The sequence below is a fragment of the Bos indicus genome, chromosome 27 (assembly GCF_029378745.1).
Source record: "Bos indicus isolate NIAB-ARS_2022 breed Sahiwal x Tharparkar chromosome 27, NIAB-ARS_B.indTharparkar_mat_pri_1.0, whole genome shotgun sequence".
NCBI classification, from domain to species: domain Eukaryota; kingdom Metazoa; phylum Chordata; class Mammalia; order Artiodactyla; family Bovidae; genus Bos; species Bos indicus.
In genome coordinates, this window is record NC_091786.1 from 37725073 (window position 1) to 37750454 (window position 25382).

Consider the following 25382-nt stretch of genomic DNA (forward strand, 5'->3'; position numbering starts at 1 on the left):
GCCTAGGGGAGATGAAGACCTCTTGTGGGGAGAGTAAAAAGGTTTTTAGTAACAATGAAAGATGACGAATGGGCCCTTAGAAAAATAGGTTGGAGATATGCGAGTTGAACAAGACTTGTCTGGGTGTGGCATCCACTCCTACTCTTGAATCTCCCAGGGAGGGGCCTTACTTTCATAGAGCTCTTTTTTGGAGGGTCTGTGTTTAGGCAGGTGAGGGAATTCGGAGGAAGCTTCTCCCGCATTTGCTGTTCTTCAAGTGCCTGCAGCTCAAAACAACCAAAGCACCATCTGTGGAGTGGCTCGTCCTGGACTCTTACAGGCATATTTTAAAGCAGAGACTTAATTTCATTCACGAGCAAGCCCTGCCTACACTTGGTAGTGTGTGTTAAATGAATGGCTACCTTTCCTATAACGTACACACATTTTCCTTGCATAATCAGAACTTTAATTTCAAGAGACAAAAGCCCTGGTCTACTGGAATTCTGCAATCTAAACTCTTAACATCCAAAAGGAAAAACAAAAAAAAAACAACGGTGCACGAGGGATGTAAATGCCAATGCCCTTGGAAGGCTAACGCGGAGCACCGGCGCCAGCCGCTCATCCAGGCTTCCGAGGCTCCCCCGGTGGCACCAACAACCACCGAACAGCACCAGCACGTTCGGGGCACCACCCACAGGCATTCAGTCACACGCGCGGACCGGGCGAAGGGACAACCGACGTCCCAGCGAGCGAGACACAACCCGCCAGCGCGAACCCGTACAAACCGAAGACCGCCGGGCCCTCTGGCCCGCGTCTCTATGGTAGGCGCGGGACACCGGAAGTGGCCGCTGTGAGGGGGCGGGGCTGGGGGCGGGCCCGGGGGCGGGGCCTCCGTCGCCTCCTCGGCTCTGGGCAGAGCAGTGATGGCGGCCGCCGACGGGGTCGGGGAGGCCGCGCAGGGCGGGGATCCCGGTCAGCCGGAGCCGCCGCCTCCTCCTCAGCCCCATCCTCCTCCGCCGCCTCCCCAGCCGCCGCAGGAAGAGGCGGCGGCGGCGTCCCCTATGGACGACGGGTTCCTGAGCCTGGACTCTCCCACCTATGTCCTGTACAGGTAACGCCCACGGCAGGCCATCTGGCGCCGGAGACCCCAGTCGCCCGCGCCGGGCTGGCTGCGGGGCGGCCGCGGCCGGCGCTCTGGCGTGGCCTCGGGAGTCCGGCGGCGGGGGTGGGGCCCGCGCCAGCCCTGCGCCGGGCGGGCGGAGGTTGTCCGCGGCGCTGGCCTGCCGTGGTCCGAGCCTCGTGTGCGGCGGGGCTGCTGGCAGGGAGTGATTTCCTCAAGATCCCAGGCTGGCTCGCTTTGGGGACGGGTCTTCCTTGTGGTTTTGTCCTGCCGACACGCAGAGCGCTCGCCTGAAAATCTTAGGGACCCCGGGACGTTTCCCTTCAGCGTTGTCTTTCAGCGATTTTAGCGCCGAGTTAGGCTCTGAGGATGAGAAGGGGCTAACAAACCCCGTTATGCGTCCCCTCGCCGCCCGGACCGCGGTGCCGCAACTTTCTCGCCTTTTCGTCCCCGACTTTTGCCCAGCACTTGGTTCGTCCCCATCCCATCAGTCGCTTTCTGTTGGTCATGCTCATTCCATTCCCCCAAACTCCACTTGAACCTGCAGAGTCGAATGACAAATTTTTAACTTTTCTCGCGTGTCTTATTTTCCCTCCCGTAATTCTAGGTAAAAACCCCATCCGATGGCTGATTTGCCTAGATTTTACGAACCGAGTTTGAAAGGCCCCCCTCCAGGTTGCGTCCTCGAAGTTAATGTGTTCGAGCTCTCCGTTGGTGGAGGTGGCCCCCGCAGCCTTCAGAGCTCCTCACCGAGCCGCGCGGTAGTCGGGTTTCCTCCCTGACCTGTGTCAGATTCCCCTGCCCCCGAAGCTTTCTCGTGAAGTGAAGTGAAAGTGAAAGTCGCTCAGTCGTGTCCGGCTCTTAGCGACCCCACGGACTATACAGTCCATGAGATTCTCCAGGCCAGAATACTGGAGTGGGTCGCCTTCTCTTCTTCACGGGATCTTCCCAACCCAGGGATCAAACCCAGGTCTCCCACATTGCAGGCGGATTCTTTACCAGCTGAGCCACCAGGGAAGCCCAAGAATACCAGAGTGGATAGCCTTTCCCTTCTCCAGGGGGTCTTCCTAACCCAGGGATCAAACCCAGGTCTCCCACATTTCGGGCGGATTCTTTACCAGCTGAGCCACCAGGGAAGCCCAAGAATACTAGAGTGGATAGCCTTTCCCTTCTCCAGCGGATCTTCCCAACCCAGGGATCGAGCCCCGGTCTCCTGCATTGCAGGCAGATTCTTTACCAGCTGAGCCACCAGGGAAGCCCAAGAATACTGGAATGGGTAGCCTGTCCCTTCTCCAAGGGATCTTTCCGACGGAGGGATCCAACCCCCGGTCTCCCGCATTACAGGGGGATTCTTTACCAGCTGAGGTACCAGGGAAGCCCTAGTTTTCTCATACCGCTCCACATCGAGGTCTCACACCTCAGGAAACGCATGCTTTCCCCTGCGTTTCTCCTTATAAAATGGACACAATTTTAGGATTTGTCTACATACCACAGAATTTTTCTGTCCCCTGCGTTTCTCCTTGTAAAATGGACACAATTTTAGGATTTGTCTACATACCACAGAATTTTTCTGTCCATAGCTGATTAGTACACAGAACTGAAAAATGGGCAATAGGATAAGAATATAAGTGAAAGAGTGGTTAAAGAAAATTTGGTCACACTGAGCAGTTTACACAGAATGTCTATAGGCATCCATTGTTGCCACTATAATCTGTTTCAGATTTGATAATGAGAAGTGGTAGTCACTGAATGTTTGCTATACGCGTTTATTAGATGCTGTGTTTATAACGTACAGCATATATACTTAAGCATACAGTAATATATAGTACATTTAGTGTGTCTAGTGTATAATACATGCTAATTGTATACTATACTGTATATAGGCATATTTACTATGTACTGTATGCTTACTGTTGTGCACGTTTTCAGTACTTAACATGTTATCTCAAACCTCCAGATAGCCTTCTAAAATTGGTTGGTAATAGTATCATCTCCATTTTATAAATGACAAAATTGCTGCCCAAAAAGTTTAAGTAACTTTCTCAAGGTCACAGTAGCTAGCTCAGTGGTAGAGCCAGTGTTCCAGATTCCAAGCTCTACTGACCACCTGGACCACCTCTTGGTGTACAAGAAAATGATAGTGATTACTTTTATTTTTAAATATCAGTTTCTAGTTATTCAGATTATTCAGATAAAAAAATGTTATTCAAATTTTTAAAAAATGTTGATTGACTCCAGAGAGTCTTATTAGACCAATGAATTGGATTGATTTCTAATTTAAAACTATTGTGTACTTGCTACAGAAACCTACTTTTGCATTTATGTAAAACTTTAAATTTGAAAACTATTGATTTAAATTACTTTAATTGGAAAATTGTTCACTTTATTTTTATTTTAAAGTTTAGTATTGTAAAACAAAGTGATAGACTTGTTCATGAAGAATCTCACCATGATTACATTAGTTTTAAGTTAAAGTGTAATCATTGACATTTTAAAGAACATCAGATTTCATTTTTTCTTTACATGCTTGAGTATAATCACTGAAAAATATCTATATTTTCAGGGACAGGCCAGAATGGGCTGATATAGATCCAGTGCCGCAGAATGATGGCCCCAATCCAGTGGTCCAGATCATTTATAGTGAGAAATGTAAGTTTATTTTTTATTGGGAAAAGGCCTGTAAGTCAAATTAGTAGCAAAATTGAAATTCACAACTATAGATAGATGACAGATTTTTGTCTGATAAAGGTCTAAATGACTTAAACTAATCTTGTGAGGGGTTTGTGATTTACTTTCATGATAACAAATTTCATTTTGTCTTAAGAATGGACATACTCTAAATATAAGTCCTAAATGTTATTTTATAATACATAGTAGCTACTGTGTGGTTGTGCTTTTCATTTACTATTTAATCTGCACATAAAATTGATACTGTATCCCTATATCATATCTTACATAAAATACATGTGGATAAATGACTTACTGTTTTATTTAGAATAAACTTTGGTTGTTGAAACATGAGCATTTTAAACTATATTTTAACTATGAAATGTTTGACTCAGTTCGAGTGCATTTCTGATATTAAAGTGAGTGGATTTTCTTTGACAAAGTGTTCTTTCATAATGAATGTGAAATGCATTGTAAATTGAAGATCATGCAGATGTTATTCTTCAAGGAAAGGATAAACAAAAGAGAATGCTTGTTTTGTAGTTTTGTGTGTGTGTGTGTGTGTGTATATGTTTCTTTCAGTTAAGGCTCTGTTATCCGAAATCATTTGTCTTTTACAAAAACCACTTGTTTTTTCTGATTATAGGATAATGTCAAGAAATGTTTGTAAAGAAAGAAAAATGGTATGAGAGTTTGCCTTACCAAATATGAAAGTGTGCTGGTAAACTTAATGATTAACATGTGGAACTGGTGTAGAAACAAATAGATTAATCATTAAAATGTATGAATGTAGGTAAGAACTTAATACTTGATAAAAAGGACATTTCATATCTGTGTGAAAGATGGATTAATCAAGTAATGATGTGCATTTGGCTGTAAACAGTTATATCCCTATATCATATCTTACATGAAATAGATGACATGTGGATTTAAGTTTTAAAACAGAACCGTAAACATACTAGGAGCAAATAGTGTAATCTCTCATTCTTAGGGTAAAGAAGGAATTATTAGGCGAGATGTAAAACTCAGAATTGATTGAGAAAAAGATCAGAAGGTGTGAAACTGAAAAGCTTCCAAATTATGAGAGAGATTATACGTGAAGAGATAATTCACTGGAAGAAATAGAAATGTCTGTGAAGAGCTAGTAACCTCACCAGTGATTAGAGAAATGAAAACTGCAACTTTTCCAGATTTGTAAGGCACCTTATGGAAACTTACAAAGCCATACATTTCTCTTTCAGTTAAAAATAATAAAATCTTTCTTGCAGGGTTAAAAAAAAAAACAACGTTTTTAATTCTTAAATATATCATTATTAGAAAGCACAAAGGAAAAGAGGAAAATGACCCATCAATCAAAACTCATCTATGAGTGTATCAGAATTTTTCCTTTGTGCAACAGAAGACACCATGAGTAAGTTAAAAGGCAATCAGCAGTGTGAGAGAAGATGTATAAACAGAAGATTGATACTCAGAACCTTATAAGGAATTTCTAAAGAAAGTTAAAGAAACTGGCAGACTAATTAAAAAATAGACAAAGGGTGTGAAGTGGCACTTTCATAGAAGATGTAATTTCATTGACCATTAAATAAGGGGGAAAATCTATTATGATTAGAAATGAAAAATAATTTAAGCTGTTTTGTGATGTCAGATAATTGAGAAGTATGAATAGATCTATAGTTTTCAGGTGGGAAGTTCTGTAAGTTTAGCCATTTTAGAAAGCACTGTCATGTATATATTTAGTGAAAGTGGGAAATTCTCACATCTTACAACCTTTAAGTGCTGCTTCTCATGATTCACTCTGGGTTCACTCTGGCTTATGGCTTCAAAGACATGTCCTTGGACTTCCCCTGGTGGTACAGTGGATAAGAATGCGCCTGCCAATGCAGGGGACATGGGTTTGATTCCTGGTTCAGGAAGATCTTACACACCTCAGAACAACTAAGCCCATGTGCCACAACTACTGATCCCAAGCTCTAGGGCCCAGCCTGAGCTGTAGCTACTGAGCCTGTGTGTCTAAAGCTCAGCAACAGGAGAAGCCCCTGTGATGAATACACCACAACCAGAGGGTACCACCCACTCTCCACAACTAGAGGAAACCTGCGTGCAGTGACTAAGACCCATCGCAACCAAAAAAATTAATGACATGTCCCAGACATGTCCTGGGAGGCTAAGAGCACAGACTTCAGAGCCAGACCACCTGGTTCAGATTCTTAACTGTACCACTTCACTGGCTCTGTAACCTTGGACAAGGTATTTTACCTCTCAGTACCTCTGTTTCCTCCTGTGTAAAGCGAGGATAATAGAAGTAACTACTGTGTGTGTGTGTGAGTGTGAGAGCCGCTCAGTCGTGTCTGACTCTTTGCAGCCCCATGGACTATAGCCCACCAGGCTCCTCTGTCCATGGGATTTCCCAGGCAAGAATACTGAAGTGGGTTACCATTCCCTTCTCCATTGGATCTTCCTGACCCAGGGATTGAACCCGAGTCTTCTGCATTGCAGACAGATTCTTTACCAAGTCATCAGGGAAGCCCAAGAGGATCTTAGATCTGTTATAATAGGGACAGATTGCGGAAACAATATAGAGTGAAAAGGGGGCACGTAAGTTTTAGAAACTTTGAGTATGATAGTATATTACATTTGTAATTTTTAATTAAAAGACTATATAAAAATTTTAATATCAGAAAAACTTAATGAATATAAAATTCTATTTTATTAACCGGAAAGTTATTTATGATTCTGTCAATTTAAAATATATAACCTTAAGCCATGAAATTTAAAAGACTCTTACTCCTTGGAAGAAAAGTTATGACCAACCTAGGTAGCATATTGAAAAGCAGAGACATTACTTTGCCAACAAAGGTCCGTCTAGTCAAGGCTATGGTTTTTCCTGTGGTCATGTATGGATGTGAGAGTTGGACTGTGAAGAAAGCTGAGCGCCGAAGAATTGATGCTTTTGAACTGTGGTGTTGGAGAAGACTCTTGAGAGTCCCTTGGACTGCAAGGAGATCCAACCAGTCCATTCTGAAGGAGATCAGCCCTGGGATTTCTTTGGAAGGAATGATGCTAAAGCTGAAACTCCAGTACTTTGGCCACCTCATGCGAAGAGTTGACTCATTGGAAAAGACTCTGATGCTGGGAGGGGTTGGGGGCAGGAGGAGAAGGGGACGACAGAGGATGGATGGCTGGATGGCATCACTGATTCGATGGACGTGAGTCTGAGTGAACTCCGGGAGTTGGTGATGGACAGGGAGGCCTGGCGTGCTGCGATTCATGGGGTCGCAAAGAGTTGGACACGACTGAGCAACTGAACTGAACTGAAGATTGAGTATCCTAGTCCCACTTTAAAAAAAAATAGCATTGACATGTAAATTATGCCATGTCCACTGTATGGAAAAGTGAACAAAGAATGACCAAGATGTACATACACAGGCATGAAAGGATACATCACTGAGGGGGAAAGTGCCAAAAAGCAGAATGAAAATGTTATACCAACTTCATTAAAAATAAACAAGAACAGATCTACATTTATCTGCTTGGAAAAATGTCTGGAGAGACATGTAAACTGGACTGGTAGCAGCCATTCCCACCGACACAGATCCAGTGCAGTGGGCAGTGGCATCGGATACCAGAAACTTCAGGTGCTTTCTAAAGTATCATGTACTCAGTGGGCTTCCGAGGTGGGGCTCATGGTAAAGCACCCTCCTGCCAATGCAGGAGACGCAGGAGGTGCTGGTTCGATCCCTGGGTTGGGAAGATCCCCTGGGTTGGGAAGATCCCCTGGGTTGGGATGATCTTTGTATGCTCAGAAAGAACTATAATTATTCATGCTCTCCTCTGATATTTCACTTTGGGGGTTGTATTCTAAGGACACACATACCTGTGTGTGCTTGCATGTGGGTGTGCATGCTGAGTCACATCTGACTCTTGCCACCCCTTGGGCTGTAGCCTGCCAGGCTCCTCTGCCCATGGGAATTTCCAGGCAAGAATACTGGAGTGGGTTGCCATTTCCTCCTCCAGGGGATCTTCCCGACCCAGGGACTAAACCTGTGTCTCCTGCATTGCAGGAGTATTGTTTACCACTGGGCCACTGGGGAAGGCACACACACAAATACATTCATGTGTATTGTTTATTTTTTAATGAAAAGTCATTGGATGCTTAAAGTAGTGATTTTTGTAAAACAAAATTGAAAAAAAACTACATCAGCAGTAGCAGCAGAATGGTTAGGCAGATTAGCATATACTGACATCCATACTGCATGCAGCCTGCTAAAAGTTTGTGAGCTCTTGTCAGTAACTGGAAAATTGTATGCTATAAGAAAAATAGCATAGCATGTCCACATAGATTTTTAACTGTGGCAAAAGAAGTATGGGAATATTTAACATCTGGGTTATTTTAGCAGTCTGTCTGGGGCCTTAGTCTGTTCTCTAATCTGTGCTGTGATGTGAGGGCATTTCAACTGCAGTGTCTCCTACCTAGTTCACTGTGACTAGCGGTATGGTCTTGGGTGTCAGACTAGATTTGTATGTTTCACCTCTACCTCCAAAGTACTCTGGGCCATGTGAACTTGTGAATCTCTTTAAGCCTCAGTTTCTCTTGTGGAAATGAGAATAAAACAGGATAACAATTGTCAAGGTCTAAAGTTCCTTCAGTTGAGAGGCTGGCAAAGATCAGAAACTCTGATACTGTGTGAGTGAGGATGTGGAGCGTGCAGGTGTATTCATGCCTTCCTGGAGGCACTGCAGGTTGATCAGACCTTGCTTGAGAGGTTCGTCTGGCACTGCCTATCAGCACCAACAGTGCACATAATCCTGATCCACGTGTACAGCCCATGGAGGTTTGCATATGTGCACAGAATACAGTGACAGGACAGTGACAGAAGGAAAGCAACTCACACATACATTGACAGGGATGAATTAGATACAGTGGCCATACAACGCAATGCTGTGCAGCTGTTTGAAAAATGCAGTAAACTTTGTAGTGGAATGCAGTGGAAAATTATGTTTTCTTCCCATTCTTGTTCCTCCAACTAGTATTATTCATGAATAAGCATATATTGGGCTTCCCTGGTGGTCCAGTAGGTAAGAATCCATCTGCTAGTGCAGGTGGATCTGGGAGGATCCTGCATGCCGCGGAGCAGCTAAGCTCTTGTGCTCTGGAACCCACCTGCCACCGCAGGAGTAGCCACAACAATGAGAAGCCCATGCACGTTAACCGCATGAAGACCCAGCACAGCCATAAAAAATTAAATAAGCGTATTTTTTTTAACAAGCATGTATTTTAAATGAATAGCTGCTATTATTCACCTTCCTTTTTTCACTCAACAGCATCTTAGAAATTGTTCCACTTCAGTATATAACAGAGCAGCATTGTTACTAATAGCTGCATAGGGTTTTGTTGTATGGGTGTACCGTGAGGGACTTACCTCATTCTTTACTAATGGAAATTTAAATTTCCAATTTTTCTTGCTTTTTTATTTCTTACGTTATCAAATACTCTCATAAATGTCCTTGGATGCTTTGGGCAAATACGGGAGTTTATTTGTAAGAAAACTTAACTGGGATTAAGAACTAAGGTCAATGAGTAGTCAGTTTTAATTTTTAATAGAAATTACCAAGTGGTTTTCTATAGAGATGTATACTAGTTTATATGGCCTTGAATAATGTATTAGTGAACTTTCAGATGTTCTGGATTTAGAAAAGGCAGGGCAACCAGGGATCAAATTGCCAACATCCATTGGATCATTGAAAAAGGATGAGAATTCCAGAAAAACATCTACTTCTGCTTTATTGACTACACCAAAGCCTTTCACTGTGTGAATCACAACAGACTGTGGAAAAGTATTAAAGACTTGAGAATACCAGCCCACCTGACCTGCATCCTGAGAAATCTGTGTGCAGGTCAAGAAGCAACAGTTAGAACCGGACATGGAACAACATCCCGGTTCCAAATCGGGAAAGGAGTAGGTCAAGGCTGTATATTGTCACTCTGCTTATTTAACATATATGTAGAGTACATCATGTGAAATGCTGGGCTGGATGAAGCACAAGCCAGGAAAAATATCAATAACCTCAGATACGCAGATGACACCACCCTTATGGCAGAAAGAGAAGAAGAACTAAGGAGCCTCTTGATGAAAGAGGAGAATGAAAAAGTTGGCTTAAAGCTCAACATTCAGAAAACTAAGATCATGGCATCTGGTCCCATCACTTCATGGCAAATAGATGGAGAAACAGTGGAAACAGTGAGAAACTATTTTTTTGGGCTCCAAAATCACTGCAGATGGTGACTGCAGCCATGAAATTAAAAGACACTTACTCCTTGAAAGAAAAGCTCTGACCAACCTGGACAGCATATTAAAAAGCAGAAACATTACTCTGCCAACAAATGTCCATCTAGTCAAAGCTATGGCTTTTCCAGTGGTCATGTATGGATGTGAGAGTTGGACTGTGAAGAAGGCTGAGCGCTGAAGAATTGATGCTTTTGAACTGTGGTGTTGGAGAAGACTCTTGAGAGTCCCTTGGACCGCAAGGAGATCCAACCAGTCCATCCTCAAGGAAATCCTGAATATTCATTGGAAGGACTGATGCTGAAGCTGAAGTTCCAGTCCTTTGGCCACCTGATGCGAAGAACTGACTCCTTGGAAAAGACCCTGATGCTGGGAAAAGTTGAAGGCGGGAGGAGAAGGGGATGACATAGGATGAGATGGTTGGATGGCGTCACCAACTTGATGGACATGAGTTTGAGCAAGCTCCGAGAGTTGGTGATGGACAGGGAAGCCTGGTGTGCTGCAGTCCATGGGGTTGCCAAGAGTTGGACACAACTGAACAGCTGAACTGAATGTATTAGTGAAAAAAAGACAGCCCAGAGCATAAGAGTGTGATATGATCTCATTTGTATTTAAACAACAAAAAAAAAGGAGGATAGAATTAGAATCACCTATATGTGATAGGATATATTTAGAAGGATATACTAGAATCACTGTGCAGTTGCTTCTTGGGAGAAGGACTGGGAATTGAGTGGAGTGGAAGTTTAGTGTGAACTTTCTGTACTGTTTGAGTTTTCTGTCATGGTGTGGATTCCTTTTTCAGTTTAAGAAACTGATCAAAATAAAATGTTAAAAAAATAGCCAAGTGAATATTTGACTATATGCATGCTTAGTTTTTCCTTAATACACAACATCATCGGGGGATCTGGAGTCTGGCATCAACCCCGAATGTGCAGTAAGCTCGGTCACATGCATTGTGGCTGTGACAAATTCCCAGGTTGGCGGTCACCATCGCTGGGCTTTCTTTATTTTGCCTATTGTTGTAAATCGTATACATGCAATAAGATATCTTCCTCTGAGACATAGAAAACAAACAGCATTTTGTACTGTAGTGGTCGTTTTAAGCAAGAAAGACCGTCCTAATGCGGCTGTGTGCTCCGTTTCCAGTTCAGGACGTCTATGATTATTTCCGAGCTGTCCTGCAGCGCGACGAGAGAAGTGAGCGGGCTTTTAAATTAACCAGAGATGCTATTGAGTTAAATGCAGCCAACTACACAGTGTGGTAAGACACGTCATCACTATGCCCTGTCTGAACGTCTGAGGTTTTCATTTGGATGGCTTTTTTCCTTAACTTTAATTTTTATCAAAATAAGAAGTTACATGTGAGTTTAAAGGTCCCATTGAATGAAAAATGGCAGTCTCTGCCCCATTCTTTCTCACTACAGGTCCCACTCCCTGAGGTAACAACTCTTCAGTGTTTTTCCTTAAAATCTCCTCTATAAATAACATACTTAGTTGTTCTTAATTTTTCATTTTAAACAGTTTTGCTATGGAAGACACAGAATTCCATCTCCTATGCTGTCTCCATCACAGTTTGTTTTCTCTCTACCAATGAATAACTTGTCTTCCAAACTCTCTGCTCCTGTCGAGTGTCTTGTTCCTGCTGGGCACAGTGGGGACCCTTCACTCTCTTCTCCACGGCCTGCAGCTCTCCCCTGTGTCTCGTCCCTGTCTTTGAGATCCCACACCTATCCCTTTCCTGATTTACTCTCTCATTTTATAGATCAGATCCTCGAATAGAGGAAAACTTAGAAAAGGATGTATGGGAAATTGTTATTGAGATTTTTTTTTTATGTTTTAGAGTGTTTTCAGTCCCTTCTCAGCTTTACTAATAGAATTCAAGATTGGAAATAATTTCCCTTCAGGTTTTCAAAACTGTCCTTCTCTTTCCTTCAGCCTCTATTGAGAAGATTCCTGTTCCTTCATTTTAACCTTTTCTTTAACTTTGGGGGGTGGAATTTTTTTATATTCTTTTGATAATTACTTCTCTCCTCCGTTCTTTCTGAAATGCCTTTTAGTTGCATGTTGTAGTTCTGAGACTTGTCTTTTCTTATTTTCAACTCTCTTTTTATCTGCTTTTGAGATACTTCCCCAACTTTATCTTCGAACTCATTGGTCTGCACTCTTTTTTTTTCTAACATGTATTTATTTACTTGGCTGCAGTGGGTCTTAGTTGCAGAATGTGGGCTCTAGTTCTCTGACCAGGGAGCGAACCCATGCCCCCTGCATTGGGAGCATAGAGTCTTAGCCACTGAACCACCAGGGAAGTCCCTGCACTCATTTTTATTTTACAAGAGCTCTTTTTTTGTTCTCTGGGTATTCCTTTTTAGTAGCATTTTTTTTTTTTAATTTCATGGATGGGATATATTTTCATTTTTCTATTTGTTTTGGTCTCTTTCTGCCATGTACACATTTTTCTCAAATGACTGGTAGTTCTTGGCTCTCCTTTCACACCTACAGTGGAAGCAGGAAAAACCTGCTTTGGCATCTCTGCGTGTTGCAGGACTGGTCACCGAGAGGGCTTCACTGTGAAGTTAGTGGAGGTGTGGCTGTTCTGTGTGAAATCTTCGTATGTCAGCATTTCTGGGTCTTTTCTCTTGGCTGGTTTGTGTTTTTGAAGAAGAGCTGTCGGAGGAGTGTCCGTTTGGCTGCCCCAGTTTTGGGGGTCAGTTCTGGCAGGGAAGTCGGGTTGGGTGGGGTTTCTGGCCTGTTATTTGTGTTACTCTTTTAAATTTCCTTGTTTCCAGCCTTTACCTCACCCTTCTTTGCGTTGTGTCTGATATTTCTTTCTGTTTCTGATTTTTCCAGAAAATAAAGCCACTTGTATGTTGTCGAGGTTTTTTAGGAAAACCCCAGTCCTCCTCCTGCACATTTTCTTTACTTGCACATAGCGCACTTCACTTCTGGTCACCGAGTGTATGTGGGATTTTCCCCTATCAGGCGGTTCTCTATGACAGCCCACAGGTGTCCTGTAATTTAACTTACCTGTAATGCTGTCCGCCTGGAGGTAGTGTTGGATTCCACAGGTTAAGGGCTCCGTTCCACAAGCTACCCCCACCCAGAGCCAATTGCAAATCCTGTGTCTCTGCCTGGTGGGCTGTAAATCAGAGGCTCCAGCATCCACTCCTTGGGGCTGACTGATTTTCGAAAGCAGCTCACAGAAGTCAGGGAAACACTTAAGTTCACCAATTGATTAAAGGATCTGATAAAAGATGGAGACACGCAGCCAGGTGCAGAAGTACATAGGGTAAGGTCTGGGGGTGGAGGGGGTGGTCCTGAGTACAGGAGCTTCTGTCCCCGTGGAGTGGGGGTGTGTCACCCTCCCGGTGCATGGATGTGTTCACCCAGAACCCCCTCCTGCTGGGATTTGATGGCGGCTTCCTCATGTGGGCATGATCGCTTATGCACTCCATTTCCAGTCCTTCTCCCCTGTCTGGAGGACGGGAGGTGGGGGCTGAACGTTCTAAGCTTCTAAATCAAGGCTGGTCTTTGAGGTGACCAGAAGCCCATCCAGAGTTGCCTCAGGAGAACTTGGTGTTTTTATAAGTCACTCAAAGCTGTCAGTTTGCCATTTTCCATAGTTTTGTTGATCTCTTGCAGTTGCTATGGTATCCCCTCATCCCTGTGGATGTATGCTTTTTCTCTATTGTCATTTTAGTAGGATCTTATTAGAGGGTGAAGTTTGGAACTAGTAGTGTCATCTTCCATCACTTTGTGTCTCTAATACTCACTTCTTAGCTTATAAGAATTTCTTTATACAGTTCAGAGCAAATTAGAATTTATTTAAAATCCCTAAACTTATTTGCTGTTTTCTTAAAAATTAAAATTTAAAATTGAAATTACCTTATAAACCAAAGTGAATATTTATGTACACTGTGAAACCTAATTTTAAAAATTATAATAGAAATGCTGTTATTTCTTCTATTTAGCATTTCATTTTAAAAGGTAATTTAAAATAGTTTTTTGTCCCTTATATACTGAGTTGAAATATTTTGAGATTTTGAAGTAAAAATAGACCAGAACTAACTATGTCTTTAGAGAAAAGATGTTATTTAATGGTTTGACCTTACCTATGAAGAAATTGAAGAGAAACTTGTTTCAGTTATAAGTAGCATTATTACGATGGTTTTAAAAGTAAAATATTTGGTAATATTTTTAATGAAATTTGTGTATTATATGAATAATGTATCTAAATGAGCAAGTTATACCATGTGAGGAAAGAGAAGTTTCTGATTCTTGTGCAGTAGAAACTAGTAACCAGAGTATTACCTGAAAATAATCACTGATCGGTTGTCTTTTCTTCTGTCTCACACTTTCTGCGTTTCACTATTTTTGCTTCAAAATTCTTGATTCTTCCAGTCACCAGTTGTACAAGTTGGGACAACTGCAAGCAGTTAAATCCCCGCCTTACTGGTTATGTAGAATACTTAGCAGAAACGGGTCTGTGGTGTTGTCTTCTGGCTTCATTTGATGCTGTGCCTGGCCACGTACGTGGAGTAATGACACTGTGGATACTTATTATTTGCTGTAGGCATTTCCGAAGAGTTCTCTTAAAGTCACTTCAGAAGGATCTACATGAGGAAATGAACTACATCTCGGCAATAATTGAGGAGCAGCCCAAAAACTATCAAGTTTGGTAAGATGAACACAAGAAGGAAATAAGTTGCTGTGCTAATCAATTGGTACCTGCCAGTGGGTGACGAAACCATGAGGAATTGTTCATTTGTTTATAATTATAGTCCTTGTGCTGGAGCTAATGTCAAGTGTCTTACAGTGTTGTTAGGAGAACTGAGGTGACTTTTTGTTTAGTGTGTGAAATGGCACTTAACCCACAGTTGACACTCAAATGTTTGCTGTCATGATTTAAGACTTCGACATTAACTGTAATACTGCTAGAATCGGGAAAATTTGAGCAGAAAATCTTTGCAGTTTTCTGTTCAGTTTTCTATTCAGTATGTTATAAGACGAGTCCCTGGTATTTGGTCTTTTGTTCATTTGTTTATTAAAAATTTTTCCATTGATGCTGGAGATACAAAGATGAATGAAAGTCTGAAAAGGAAAGCAGATAGTGAAACCAGTTACTTTGCAGAGCAGTGTGGAAAGTGTGATAGTAGGGCTCTTACAGTGTGTGTTCTAAAGATGAAGCTCCTGACTTAGACAAGAGTATGGGTTTTATTAAGGAGGGAGGAGAGAGATTTGGAGCAGGAGGACAGAGAACAAATAGGAGAGAAAGGCAGAGTCTGGACAGTTCCCAGTGTTTAGTGGGCCCGCATGCAGGGAGGCAGCTGTGGGGGGGTGGGGCGGGGGGCGCCGGGCTGCCAGGTCCTGGTGCAGGAGGAGTGGCCCCGTGGCGCCCGCCAGAGCTGTCCCCACTCCGTGCCACTGGCTGCCTGCTCTTCCTCAGGGCCACCACCACTCAGTGTTTCCCAGTACAGTGACTGACTTTATGCCTGAAATTTAGGATGATTTCTGAAAGGAAGGACCACTGAGGCCGAGAGAGGACTCTGGGGAGAAACATGAAAGGGCATGATGTGCTCAGGGAGCTGCGTGTGGTTCCACGTGGCTGGTGGGCCTTTGGGGAGTCCTGCAGTAGGAGCATAAAGAGCGTCCGGGACATTGACAAGGGTTTGGACTTGACCTTAGCTGCAGTGGAGAGCTTCTGACACATCTTAATGTAGGAAGTAATGTGATTAGGTTTGTGTCTCAGGAGGTCTACTCTGCCAGCAGGTGGAGAATAGCAGAGTAGGCCCAGGGTCCTGGCGGGCCGTTGCCATGTTGGGGCTATGGGAGAGAGAATGGTAGGGCCAGGGAGATAGAAGCATACATGTGAGAGAGGCTTTGGAGACAGAAGCAACAGGTTTTGAAGTTAAACTTCTCAGTGGAGCGGCAGCGAAGAGTGATGTCTGTATTTTGGCTTGACCATTGGGTGAATGGTGGTGCCAGCCACTTGGGGAATTTAGGGGGGAAAAAGCAGCACATTTCTGGAAAAGAAGGGTAGATTCAGGATTGGACAAGTGGGCTTTGATGTGCTTATAGGAAACCTGGCTAAAGCTGCCCAGCTAGTGGTTGAACCATGCTCTCCTGTGGTTGAAGTCGCAGCTCCGGATGAGGATTGTCTAGGAGAATTAGAGGAGGCTGGGGACAGAACACAGTGAGCATCGGCGTTCGAGAGGCAGAGAAGTGGTCCAGGATGACTGAGGAAGGAAACCAGAAGTTAGTGTGCTCACAGAAACCAAGAGAAGGGAGAGTTTCAGGAAGAAAGGAGTAGATGAGAGTATCCGCTCCTGCTGAGAGGTTCAGAAGAGCAGAAGGTGGAGACAACCCATGGGTTTGTTCCATAGGCGGTTGTCAGCGAGCAGTCCTCCCACCAGGGTGGGGTGGGCAACTGGGTGGCAGTGAGGTGTCGGGGAGGATGGCGGGGGTGGCAGGAAGAGGAAACGAGCACGCATCTCTTATGGGAGATGAAATTGGCTGTTGAGAAAAAAGACAGAGCAAGCAGCTGGTCAGGCTGTGTCTTTTAGGTTTTATTTTCCCAAAGTGGCAAAGACTTCATGATGTGTGGAAAGTGTTAATGAAAGGGAAAAGGCGAGAAATTTGGAGATAAAGGGAACAGAGTCAGGGCTCGTTGGAGTTGGGAAGGGACCCAGCGCACAGGTTAGCCTTTGGAGAAGGAACGGCTCCCAGCTGTGGACCCGTGTGCAGAGGGACTGCTCTCTGGCCCAATTGGGTAATGATTATCTGCATAATCAAATACTGTCCTTAAGAAGGAGTATGAACCTTAAATAGATACTTAATCTTCTCAAACAGTTACAACATACTAGATGTGAGAGGAAGTAACAGCATTTGGCAAGGCATGGAAGTGATAGCTATTGCAGATTTCCATCTGTAGAATTTTAAACAACTTTGCCTCTGTCGCTTCTTTCTCTCAGTAGATGATGGTCATATTCCTGAGAAATTGCATTATAAAAGTTATTTTAGTAGAAAAGTGACTAGACAGTTTTCAGTCCCTCATTTAAAAGTTGTTATATCCTTCGGAATAAGGTGTTTTTATATAAAAGCTGTAAAAATCCAGACGGGAGTTCCCTGGTGGTCTAGTGGTTAGGATTTGGGGCTTTCATCGCCGTGGCCTGGATTCAGTCCCTAGTCGAAGCACTGAGGTTGCACAAGCCACACAGCATGCCCCCCTCCAAAAAAAAACCCAGAAAATTATCTGAATAGATATATAAACTATGTACTATTTTATCTTAAAAAAAAAGTGTCCAGACATCACAAGCTTTCTCAGCATTTGACTGTATCTCGTTTTTGCTGAAGAGAAGTAGCTGCCTTCTCTGGATACTGCAGACTCTGTCATTAACACATTACCATTGGCAAGCGGATTCTTACCCACTCTAATACCAGGGAAGTCCTGCAGTGCATTTTAAATTCTCCACTCCACTAGTTGCTGTCATAACTAGGATAGTACAAGTAATTCAAATCATGTATGCCAGTTAATTGCACTTTTTATTAAATTCTCACCATGAAAACTTACACTGTAAGATCAACCCCTGTATTTAATTAATAATCTTTAAATCATGAAACATCTTAGTATTTTGCTCTGAGAAATCATTTGACATGGTGGAGGACTAATTCTTAAGTTTTTCCTGAATTACAGAATTTATCAGTAACCTGGAAAAATGAATTGTTACTAGCGTTCACCGACTTATAAGTCTTCTTAAATAAATGATTTAGAAACCTTTCCCTGTGGGATCTTCCTTTTGGTAGAATCTTACCTTCTTAAGATTCTCTAAGATGAAGTTTTAAATTTTCCATGCATGTGGAGTAGGTCACCCATAAAGCATTAAATCTTTCTTTAGCCATTTTTTCCATCACCCCTGCTCATTTTAATATAATGAATATTAATGGTTTTAAGAAAATAGCTTCATTGAGATAAAATTCACATATCATACTGTTTACCCATTTAAGGGGTATATATGTCCAGCCATTACCACAGTAAATTTTGGAACATTTTTACTAATAGATTTTTATAAATATTTCAGCTAGAAGAAATTATACAAATAGAACCCACCAGAGAACTCTTAAAGTATTTTCCTAGTACAGAAATTCCTCTTCTGATCAACTTGTCACAGCTGCTTGCCAGAGTAGAAGTGAATTCTGTTTTGCCCATGAGCTGGTGATATAAGCAGTTGCTTGAATGGTGGCCCTCAGGCCTTAAGGAAAACAGCCTATTGGTACACAGAGGGGCTTCCATACTTGATGAGACAGAATCCTACTTCCCATAGTCAGATTGTGACATCTGGGCATGTTGAAAATTCTTTCACAGGATATTGTGGTTGTTGAGAGATTACTGGTCTTCCAGATTTAGCTGCATTTAAACCTTTAAGCCCTTGGTACCTGGATTTATTTTACATGAAAATCCCTGTTTCTGTTTCTCAGCTGTTATTCAGCGTTCTGAAATTTTTTCTCTTAGAGTTTCTCCTGTGGTACCTTTTCTTCCCAGTAGAGTCTTGAGAATTAGAGGTGAATTTCAGTTTGTTGCATGTCCCTCCGCATCACCTAGTACAACACATGCAGCTGATTACTTTCATTTTGGTGTAAATCCACATAAAACTTCTTCTGTTGAATTCAGGCATCATAGGCGAGTGCTGGTGGAATGGCTGAGAGACCCATCACAGGAGCTTGAGTTTATTGCGGATATTCTTACTCAGGATGCAAAGAATTACCATGCCTGGCAGCACCGACAGTGGGTTATTCAGGTATTGCCTTCTTATTACAGTGTTATTTGCATTTTTATTTTTTTAACAAATAATTTAAATTACTGTCAGATTATAAGTATACTTAAACTGAAACACATATAGATCATTACACACAATAATGATTAAGATGATTAAGAACTATCAAGATAATTAAGCCTGACATCCTTCATGTTGGTTAACTTTCATGATCTATTGGGATATGTTGATGAGTAACTTCACATTAAAGAATAATAGTGACTTTTTAATAGTTTTTGATTGAGTTTACATCATATATTATATTTGCTAGCAAATTGAATAGGAAAAGTAGTTGTAAATTTTTGATCAGTTCTGTTCATTCGCTCAGTCATGTCCGACTCTGCAGCACGCCAGGTTTCCCGTGCTTTACCAGCTCCCAGAGCTTGCGCAAACTCATCTCCATTGAGTCAGTGGTGTCATCTGGCTGTCTCACTGTCGTCCCCTTCTCCTGCCTTCAGTCTTCCCCAGCAGTAAAGTTTTAATACAGCTGTATTATTTTCATTAACAAGGACATCTTATGTATTAAGGTATTGCATACATAAAACCTTGTAATCTGATTTTACAGTAACTATTGAGTATTTTATTTCTGCCTACTTGTTAAAATTTTATGCTAAATCCTGAATAGAAGAAAATAGTTACAACTCCCACTCTGGGCATTTTTATTTGTTCCATCAAACAATTGTAGTGTTGTGTCTTGTAAATTTTTTCCAGTGATTGCTGCTTTCTGCACTATTTTATTATACCAAGAGTATTTCACCAAAAATTTTCAAGTTGTCTTTGTTGGCTCTCTTCTCTCCATAATTTTTAAAATTAAAACAGCTTTGTAACGTAAAAATTTATATCTAAATCCAATTGTGTATATTTATCTACATGTATTTTAATATAATTTTACCATATATGTGCATTTTTGAATACTTCCTTTTAATATATATAATAATATGAAATCACATAAAATTAATATACAGTAGTATGGGTAATCATTGTCTTAGTACTGAGTTTGGCTTTTTCTTCTACATTTTCACCTTAAAGAATGCATAAGGACTTCCCTCGTGGTGCAGGGGCTAAGACTCTGCCCTCCCACTGTAGGGGGTCTGGATTCAGTCCCTGGTTAGGGAAGTAGGTCCCACATGCCACAGCCAAAGTTCCTGTGTGCCACAGCCAAGAGCCACACAGCTGAAACAGGAAGCAAACCAAAAAGCAGTACATAAACACCTAGTTAGATATACTTTTTTTTTCCCTTTGGATTTAATCTTTAGAATAGTTCTAAAAAGTTGGGTCAAGTAGTTAAAACATCCTTCTTGGTATCTAGATTGTTTTCCACAAGATGGTGCTGAATTACAGCCACTTTGGCTGCCAACTCTTACTCCCTAATTTTTCATTCCTCATGACCCTTCCCATCTTTCTTTGTGGCTGTGCCACGAAGTGTGCAGGATCTTAGTTCCCAGACCAGGGATCAAACCTGTCCCCCCTGCAGTGGAAGGCAGAGTCTTAACCCCTGGACCAGCAGAGAAGTCCCCTCTGCCCCTGTCTTTGATGACTTTTCCTTCCCCTCCATCTCCTTGACCTGCAGTGTCACTCCCCTCCAAATACATAATGAGTTCGTGTCTTCAGTTCTACCTGCTTAACTTTGTTAAAGTTTTATTTCTGTTAAAAATTTTTTTTAAATTATTTATTTATGGCCACACTGGGTCTTTGTTGCTGCATATGGGGTTTCTCTGGTTGCAGTGAGCAACAGCTTGTCTTCCTCCTGTGCGGGCTTCTTGTTGCGGAGCACAGGCTCAGGGGCTTCCGTACTTGCAGCACACAGGCTCAGCAGTGGCAGCTTGTGGGCTTCAGAGCACAGACTAATAAGTTGCTCCGCGGCATGTGGAATCTTCCCGGACCAGGGATCAAACCCGTGTTCCTTGCATTGACAGGTGGATTCCTATCCACTTCGCTAACAGGGAAGTCCTTATTTATTTCTTTTCATTGTTTATAAATAATAGGACATTCCTAATTGAATGTTTTTTTATGTTCTTTTAGGAATTTAAACTTTGGGATAATGAGCTGCAGTATGTAGACCAACTTCTCAAAGAGGATGTGAGAAATAACTCTGTCTGGAACCAAAGATATTTCGTAATTTCTAACACTACGGGCTACAATGATCGTGCTATATTGGAGAGAGAAGTCCAGTTAGTAATCTTCATTTGTTAATTCCTTAAAAGAATATTTGTGTGCCTGCATGTCTTGTGCATCAGGATACAGCATAGATGAAGACTGCCCCAATCCTACCCTCATGGAACGAATAGGGCAGGATAGTTAGATGAAACCTATAATGATAAATATACAATTAATACTGTGTATAGGAAACCTTTACTTTTAGTGTCTTAAGTTTCTTGAAATATTGTTGGTACTGTAGATTGAGAAGAAATCATATTTCATACTGTCTGAGAAGATTTTTTTTAAACTGTCTCATTAAACTTTAGATGACAGTCCCTGACGCTGCGCTATTTACTCTGCTACTGCTGAGTGCAGGGTTTGAGGCCCAGTGCGTCTGTATCGTCCTGTGCATTCCACGGCGTGTGGCCACATTCTCGGCCTTGATGCCCTGGATCTCAGTAGTAAACCCCATCCTAAGCCTCAGTCACCCCCAGTTGAAAAATGCTCTAGCATACAAAATCCTGTCAGAGGATCTCCAAAGTTCTGAATTGACATGAATTTCTATACTCTATCCATAACCCTATTTTCTTTGTCTGCTTTATCTCATTGTCTGTTTGAAGTTTGAAAAAGTATATTGTTTTTATAGCCTGATGAGATCATAGTCATATTTTAATGGTGAAATTTGTTTGAGCAGCTCCTAGGAAGAGCTGGTTTTATGGTACATCTACTTCTCCCTTGCCCTTATTCTGCTTGAAACAGGGCAGCTGGCTCTAATTTTACCTGTTCTAAGCAGCTGGGTCTGGTGATTTAAATTAACACACACACACACACAGAGTCTACAATCCAGTGTCCTACATGAATTCTCTTCTCTCTTTATAATTTTCATAATGATGAATGGATTTATTACTTTCTGTGAAAAAGATGCTATTAAAACCACATTGCAGCAAAACTAAGATTACTAAACTTTAGTCAGTGACTTACTCATTTGAGTAAGTATGTAATGAAGCAGAGTTCTATAACTCCCTTGGAATTTTGTGTAATTGGGTTTAAATTAATAATCTTGTTAAGGGGAAGAGAAAGGTAGGGAGTGGCCATTTGGAATGGGAATCACATCATAGTTTAGTAGTAATCTTGTTTTGGAATTGACTATATAATCTTCTTATCTATTTTTTATTATAGCTTTCCAAGATTATTTAGTTCTCCTTTCTCAGTGAGTAATGATTTGTCTGGCATAAGTAGATCTTAGACAAGATTTTTTCCCCCAGGTTGCTTTAGTGAAAAAAGGAAAGTCTCCTCATTTTCCTGACATTTCCCTTCAGAGGGAAAGCCTAAGTGAAAGGAAATCTCCCACAGTAACTTCTTTTCCGTTTCTAAATTGAGCCTTCATATTACTAGTAAATAAGCATTGACCACTGCAGCCTCAGGGAGTCTCTAATTTAGATACAATAACCTAGGGCGGTCCCAGGTCCACCAGGAGAGGTAAGTGGAAGCACAGAGCCGCCTTGTGAGGCAGCAGTACAGAGGCTGTTCCTCATTATCGTCACTGCTCTTCTAAAGTGATACACGTTTATTTGTGACCTTTTCCTTACAGGTACACTCTGGAAATGATCAAACTAGTCCCACATAATGAAAGTGCGTGGAATTATTTGAAAGGGTAAGAGGTTGTTTTTGCTTTTATTTTTTAACCTCCTAATATGAGAGATCATAGAATGTGTTCCATAATCAGAATCCAGAAGGATACTAAAGAGTTCTCCAGTTCTCTGGCTCTAAGAAGGTAAGTGGAAGAGTGTTGTGACAGCGCCCAGGAACAGTGCCCTCTGCCCTTTTCTTTACCTCTCAAGCACATCCCAGCACAGTGTTTAGAGTAGTCCACGAGTAAACAATAGTACAGCTTTAACTTGTATTGATGAATCCTGTAGTCTTTATGTCACAGAACGGAATACATACACCAGTTTCTGTTCAGCTCAGGATCACAGGAACATGAGATACATCATTTATAAGCAGATTGCACAGATGCATACCCACTCTTGCTGTTGTCACTTCTGGAGATTTCCTGTAACACATCTCACTCCTTAAATCAGCATGCTCTCTCTTGCCTGGCCACTGACTTACCAGGCCCTTTGTTGAACTTAAAGGTCTCCAAGGGAACTAGGCTCAAAGAACACAGAGTGTGAGCTCAGTCGCGTTTGGACATCTGTCAGAGGCCGGGCCCTGTCATGTCTGGAGAGCTAAAGGGATGATTAACCATCTCAAGAAGCAGAAACATCTCTCCTGTCTTTTTTTCCTGACTTTTTAATTTTAAGATGGTTTTGTGTTTTTTTCCTTTAATTTTGTGTGTTACAGTTTGAGTTATAAATGATTATCTTTGAACTTCATTATTCTTTTTAGTTAATTTTACTCTGCTCTTAATTATCCATCATAAAGCTCAGATTTAATTTAGAAATTTCATTTTAGAGCCCTGCTAATACTTTCAATGACCCGTATGAGGAAAGAATCTAAAAATGAGTGGATATATGTGTATGTATAACTGATGCACTTTGCTGTATAGCAGAAATACAACACTGTAAATCAACTATACTCCAGTAAAAATGAATGTAAAACATTTTCATTTCAACCTCACTCAAAATACTTTTCTTGCTTATATTACAAGGCTCATTTTCTCTTAATCTTTCTACTATTCTTGTTCTTCCTTCTCAAAATTGAGAATAGTCTTATTTATTTTTTAGGATTTTGCAGGATCGTGGTCTTTCCAAATATCCCAATCTGTTAAATCAATTACTTGACTTACAACCAAGTCACAGCTCTCCCTACCTAATTGCCTTTCTTGTGGATATCTATGAAGACATGCTAGAAAACCAATGTGACAACAAGGAGGACATTCTTAATAAAGCGTTAGAGGTAAGCTGGCAGGACGCGGCACTTTTCTTCTGGAATCTCAGTGCCCCAGTGCGCATGCCCTTGTCAAAACACGGCTCCTCAGAACTCTGCAGGGCTCCTCTGCTGCTCAGGGCCACACCCACGTCACTAGTGCACGTGGCCTATGGTCTGTTTCATTTGATCGTGACCTGAAGCAAGCTGTAGTAGCCCAGAATCCCTGTTTGCCCTAGGGACTGAATTACACATTTCCTTTAATGAATTTTTGTTTTTCATTTTTAGTTATGTGAAATCTTAGCTAAAGAAAAGGACACTATAAGAAAGGAATATTGGAGATATATTGGAAGATCCCTTCAAAGCAAACACAGCACAGAAAGTGACCCACCTACAAACGTACAGCAATAACACCATCTCGACGAACTTGATGGGATGCTTTTATTTTTTTAAGAGACTCTAATGAAGGAGTTAAAAACTAAAGTGATCATTCCCTTTGCCTGTGGTGTAGAACATACAATGCACAGGTACTGCTTTTTAACATGAACTAAGTGTGATGCTCCTTGGGTGCTGCTGCTATTCAGACTAGTTCCAAGTAACTTGATTTTTTTTTAAGCAGAGAATTTGGGGGAGGGAGAGGAAACAGAAAGTCCCATAAAGGAACTTTTGTAGTCTTATCAACATTTACTCTAACCCCTTAGCATCAGCTCCTCCCTAAGTGGTTTGTGTGTCAGGATTTGCAGCGTTAATGTTTGCAGGTATGTAAAGGATATAAGTAACTTACCTTCCGGTTCAGAAAGCAGGGAATGCAGTTGTTAGATCAGAGCTGCTCTGCCACACTCACAGCATCGTGCTCTCACTGTAACCAACTAATGCCAAAAGAATGGTTTTGTAATAAAATTACAGATGTATCTTAAAACAATGCCATAGTAGTTTGATTTTTTAAATAGCATTTACCTGTATACAAGGGACATTGTCTCAGCTTAGGAAAGCAGAGAATACATCGCTATAAAACTGAAGAAACCAGAAACATGACTGTGTTAAATGTAATTAAAATGGGAAGTGGTCAGTTCTCAACTACAAGCAACAAAATTCACTCAGGGTGGTTTAAACTCAAAGGGTTTATTGAGGTATATAGATAGCTCACAGAATAATCACCCGGTCTTCCAGAAATATATCCCAACACACCCCTGCAGAGCTGGACCGTCACATTGCTGTTACCTGGGCTGGGATCCGGAACTGCTGGGTGAGCGTGCCAGCTCCGTGCCACCTCTGCCACATTCCACATCAGCTCACCTGCTTCCCTTCCCATGGATGCAGCTCCAGAGTAAAGGCTCCCTTTAAAAGTGCATCTGATTGGAAAGAACCTAAAGGGCATCCAGCACCCATAACTGCAAAGGAATCTGGGGAATGCAGTTACAGCTTTCCAGCCTCCACACTTCAGGAGACACGCTAGAAAGGAGCTGAAAGTTGAACAAGCTAGTTTCCTGTAGCTGCACATAATTAAATCTCACC

At 41.8% G+C, this 25382-nt stretch overlaps 1 protein-coding gene across 1 annotated transcript; it reads left to right on the plus strand.

Moving 5' to 3' along the window:
• Positions 1 to 874: 874 nt before the first annotated feature.
• On the plus strand, positions 875 to 24789 carry FNTA (farnesyltransferase, CAAX box, subunit alpha). The gene is made up of 9 exons (XM_019953543.2): positions 875 to 1090; positions 3663 to 3748; positions 11200 to 11314; positions 14624 to 14728; positions 18719 to 18845; positions 20883 to 21031; positions 22591 to 22653; positions 23726 to 23897; positions 24156 to 24789. Exons 1-9 carry the CDS (start codon positions 903 to 905, stop codon positions 24276 to 24278), a joined length of 1128 nt encoding a protein of 375 aa, XP_019809102.2. The 5' UTR covers positions 875 to 902; the 3' UTR covers positions 24279 to 24789.
• The last annotated feature ends 593 nt before the right edge of the window (positions 24790 to 25382 follow it).

Excerpts from the sequence above, each read along its gene's own strand:
- FNTA (XM_019953543.2), top strand. The coding sequence starts at position 903 with ATGGCGGCCGCCGACGGGGTCGGGGAGGCCGCGCAGGGCGGGGATCCC. Across the intron at positions 11,315-14,623 it reads GCAGCCAACTACACAGTGTG|GCATTTCCGAAGAGTTCTCT; the intron begins GTAAGACACGTC and ends TATTTGCTGTAG. Across the intron at positions 23,898-24,155 it reads TTCTTAATAAAGCGTTAGAG|TTATGTGAAATCTTAGCTAA; the intron begins GTAAGCTGGCAG and ends TTTCATTTTTAG.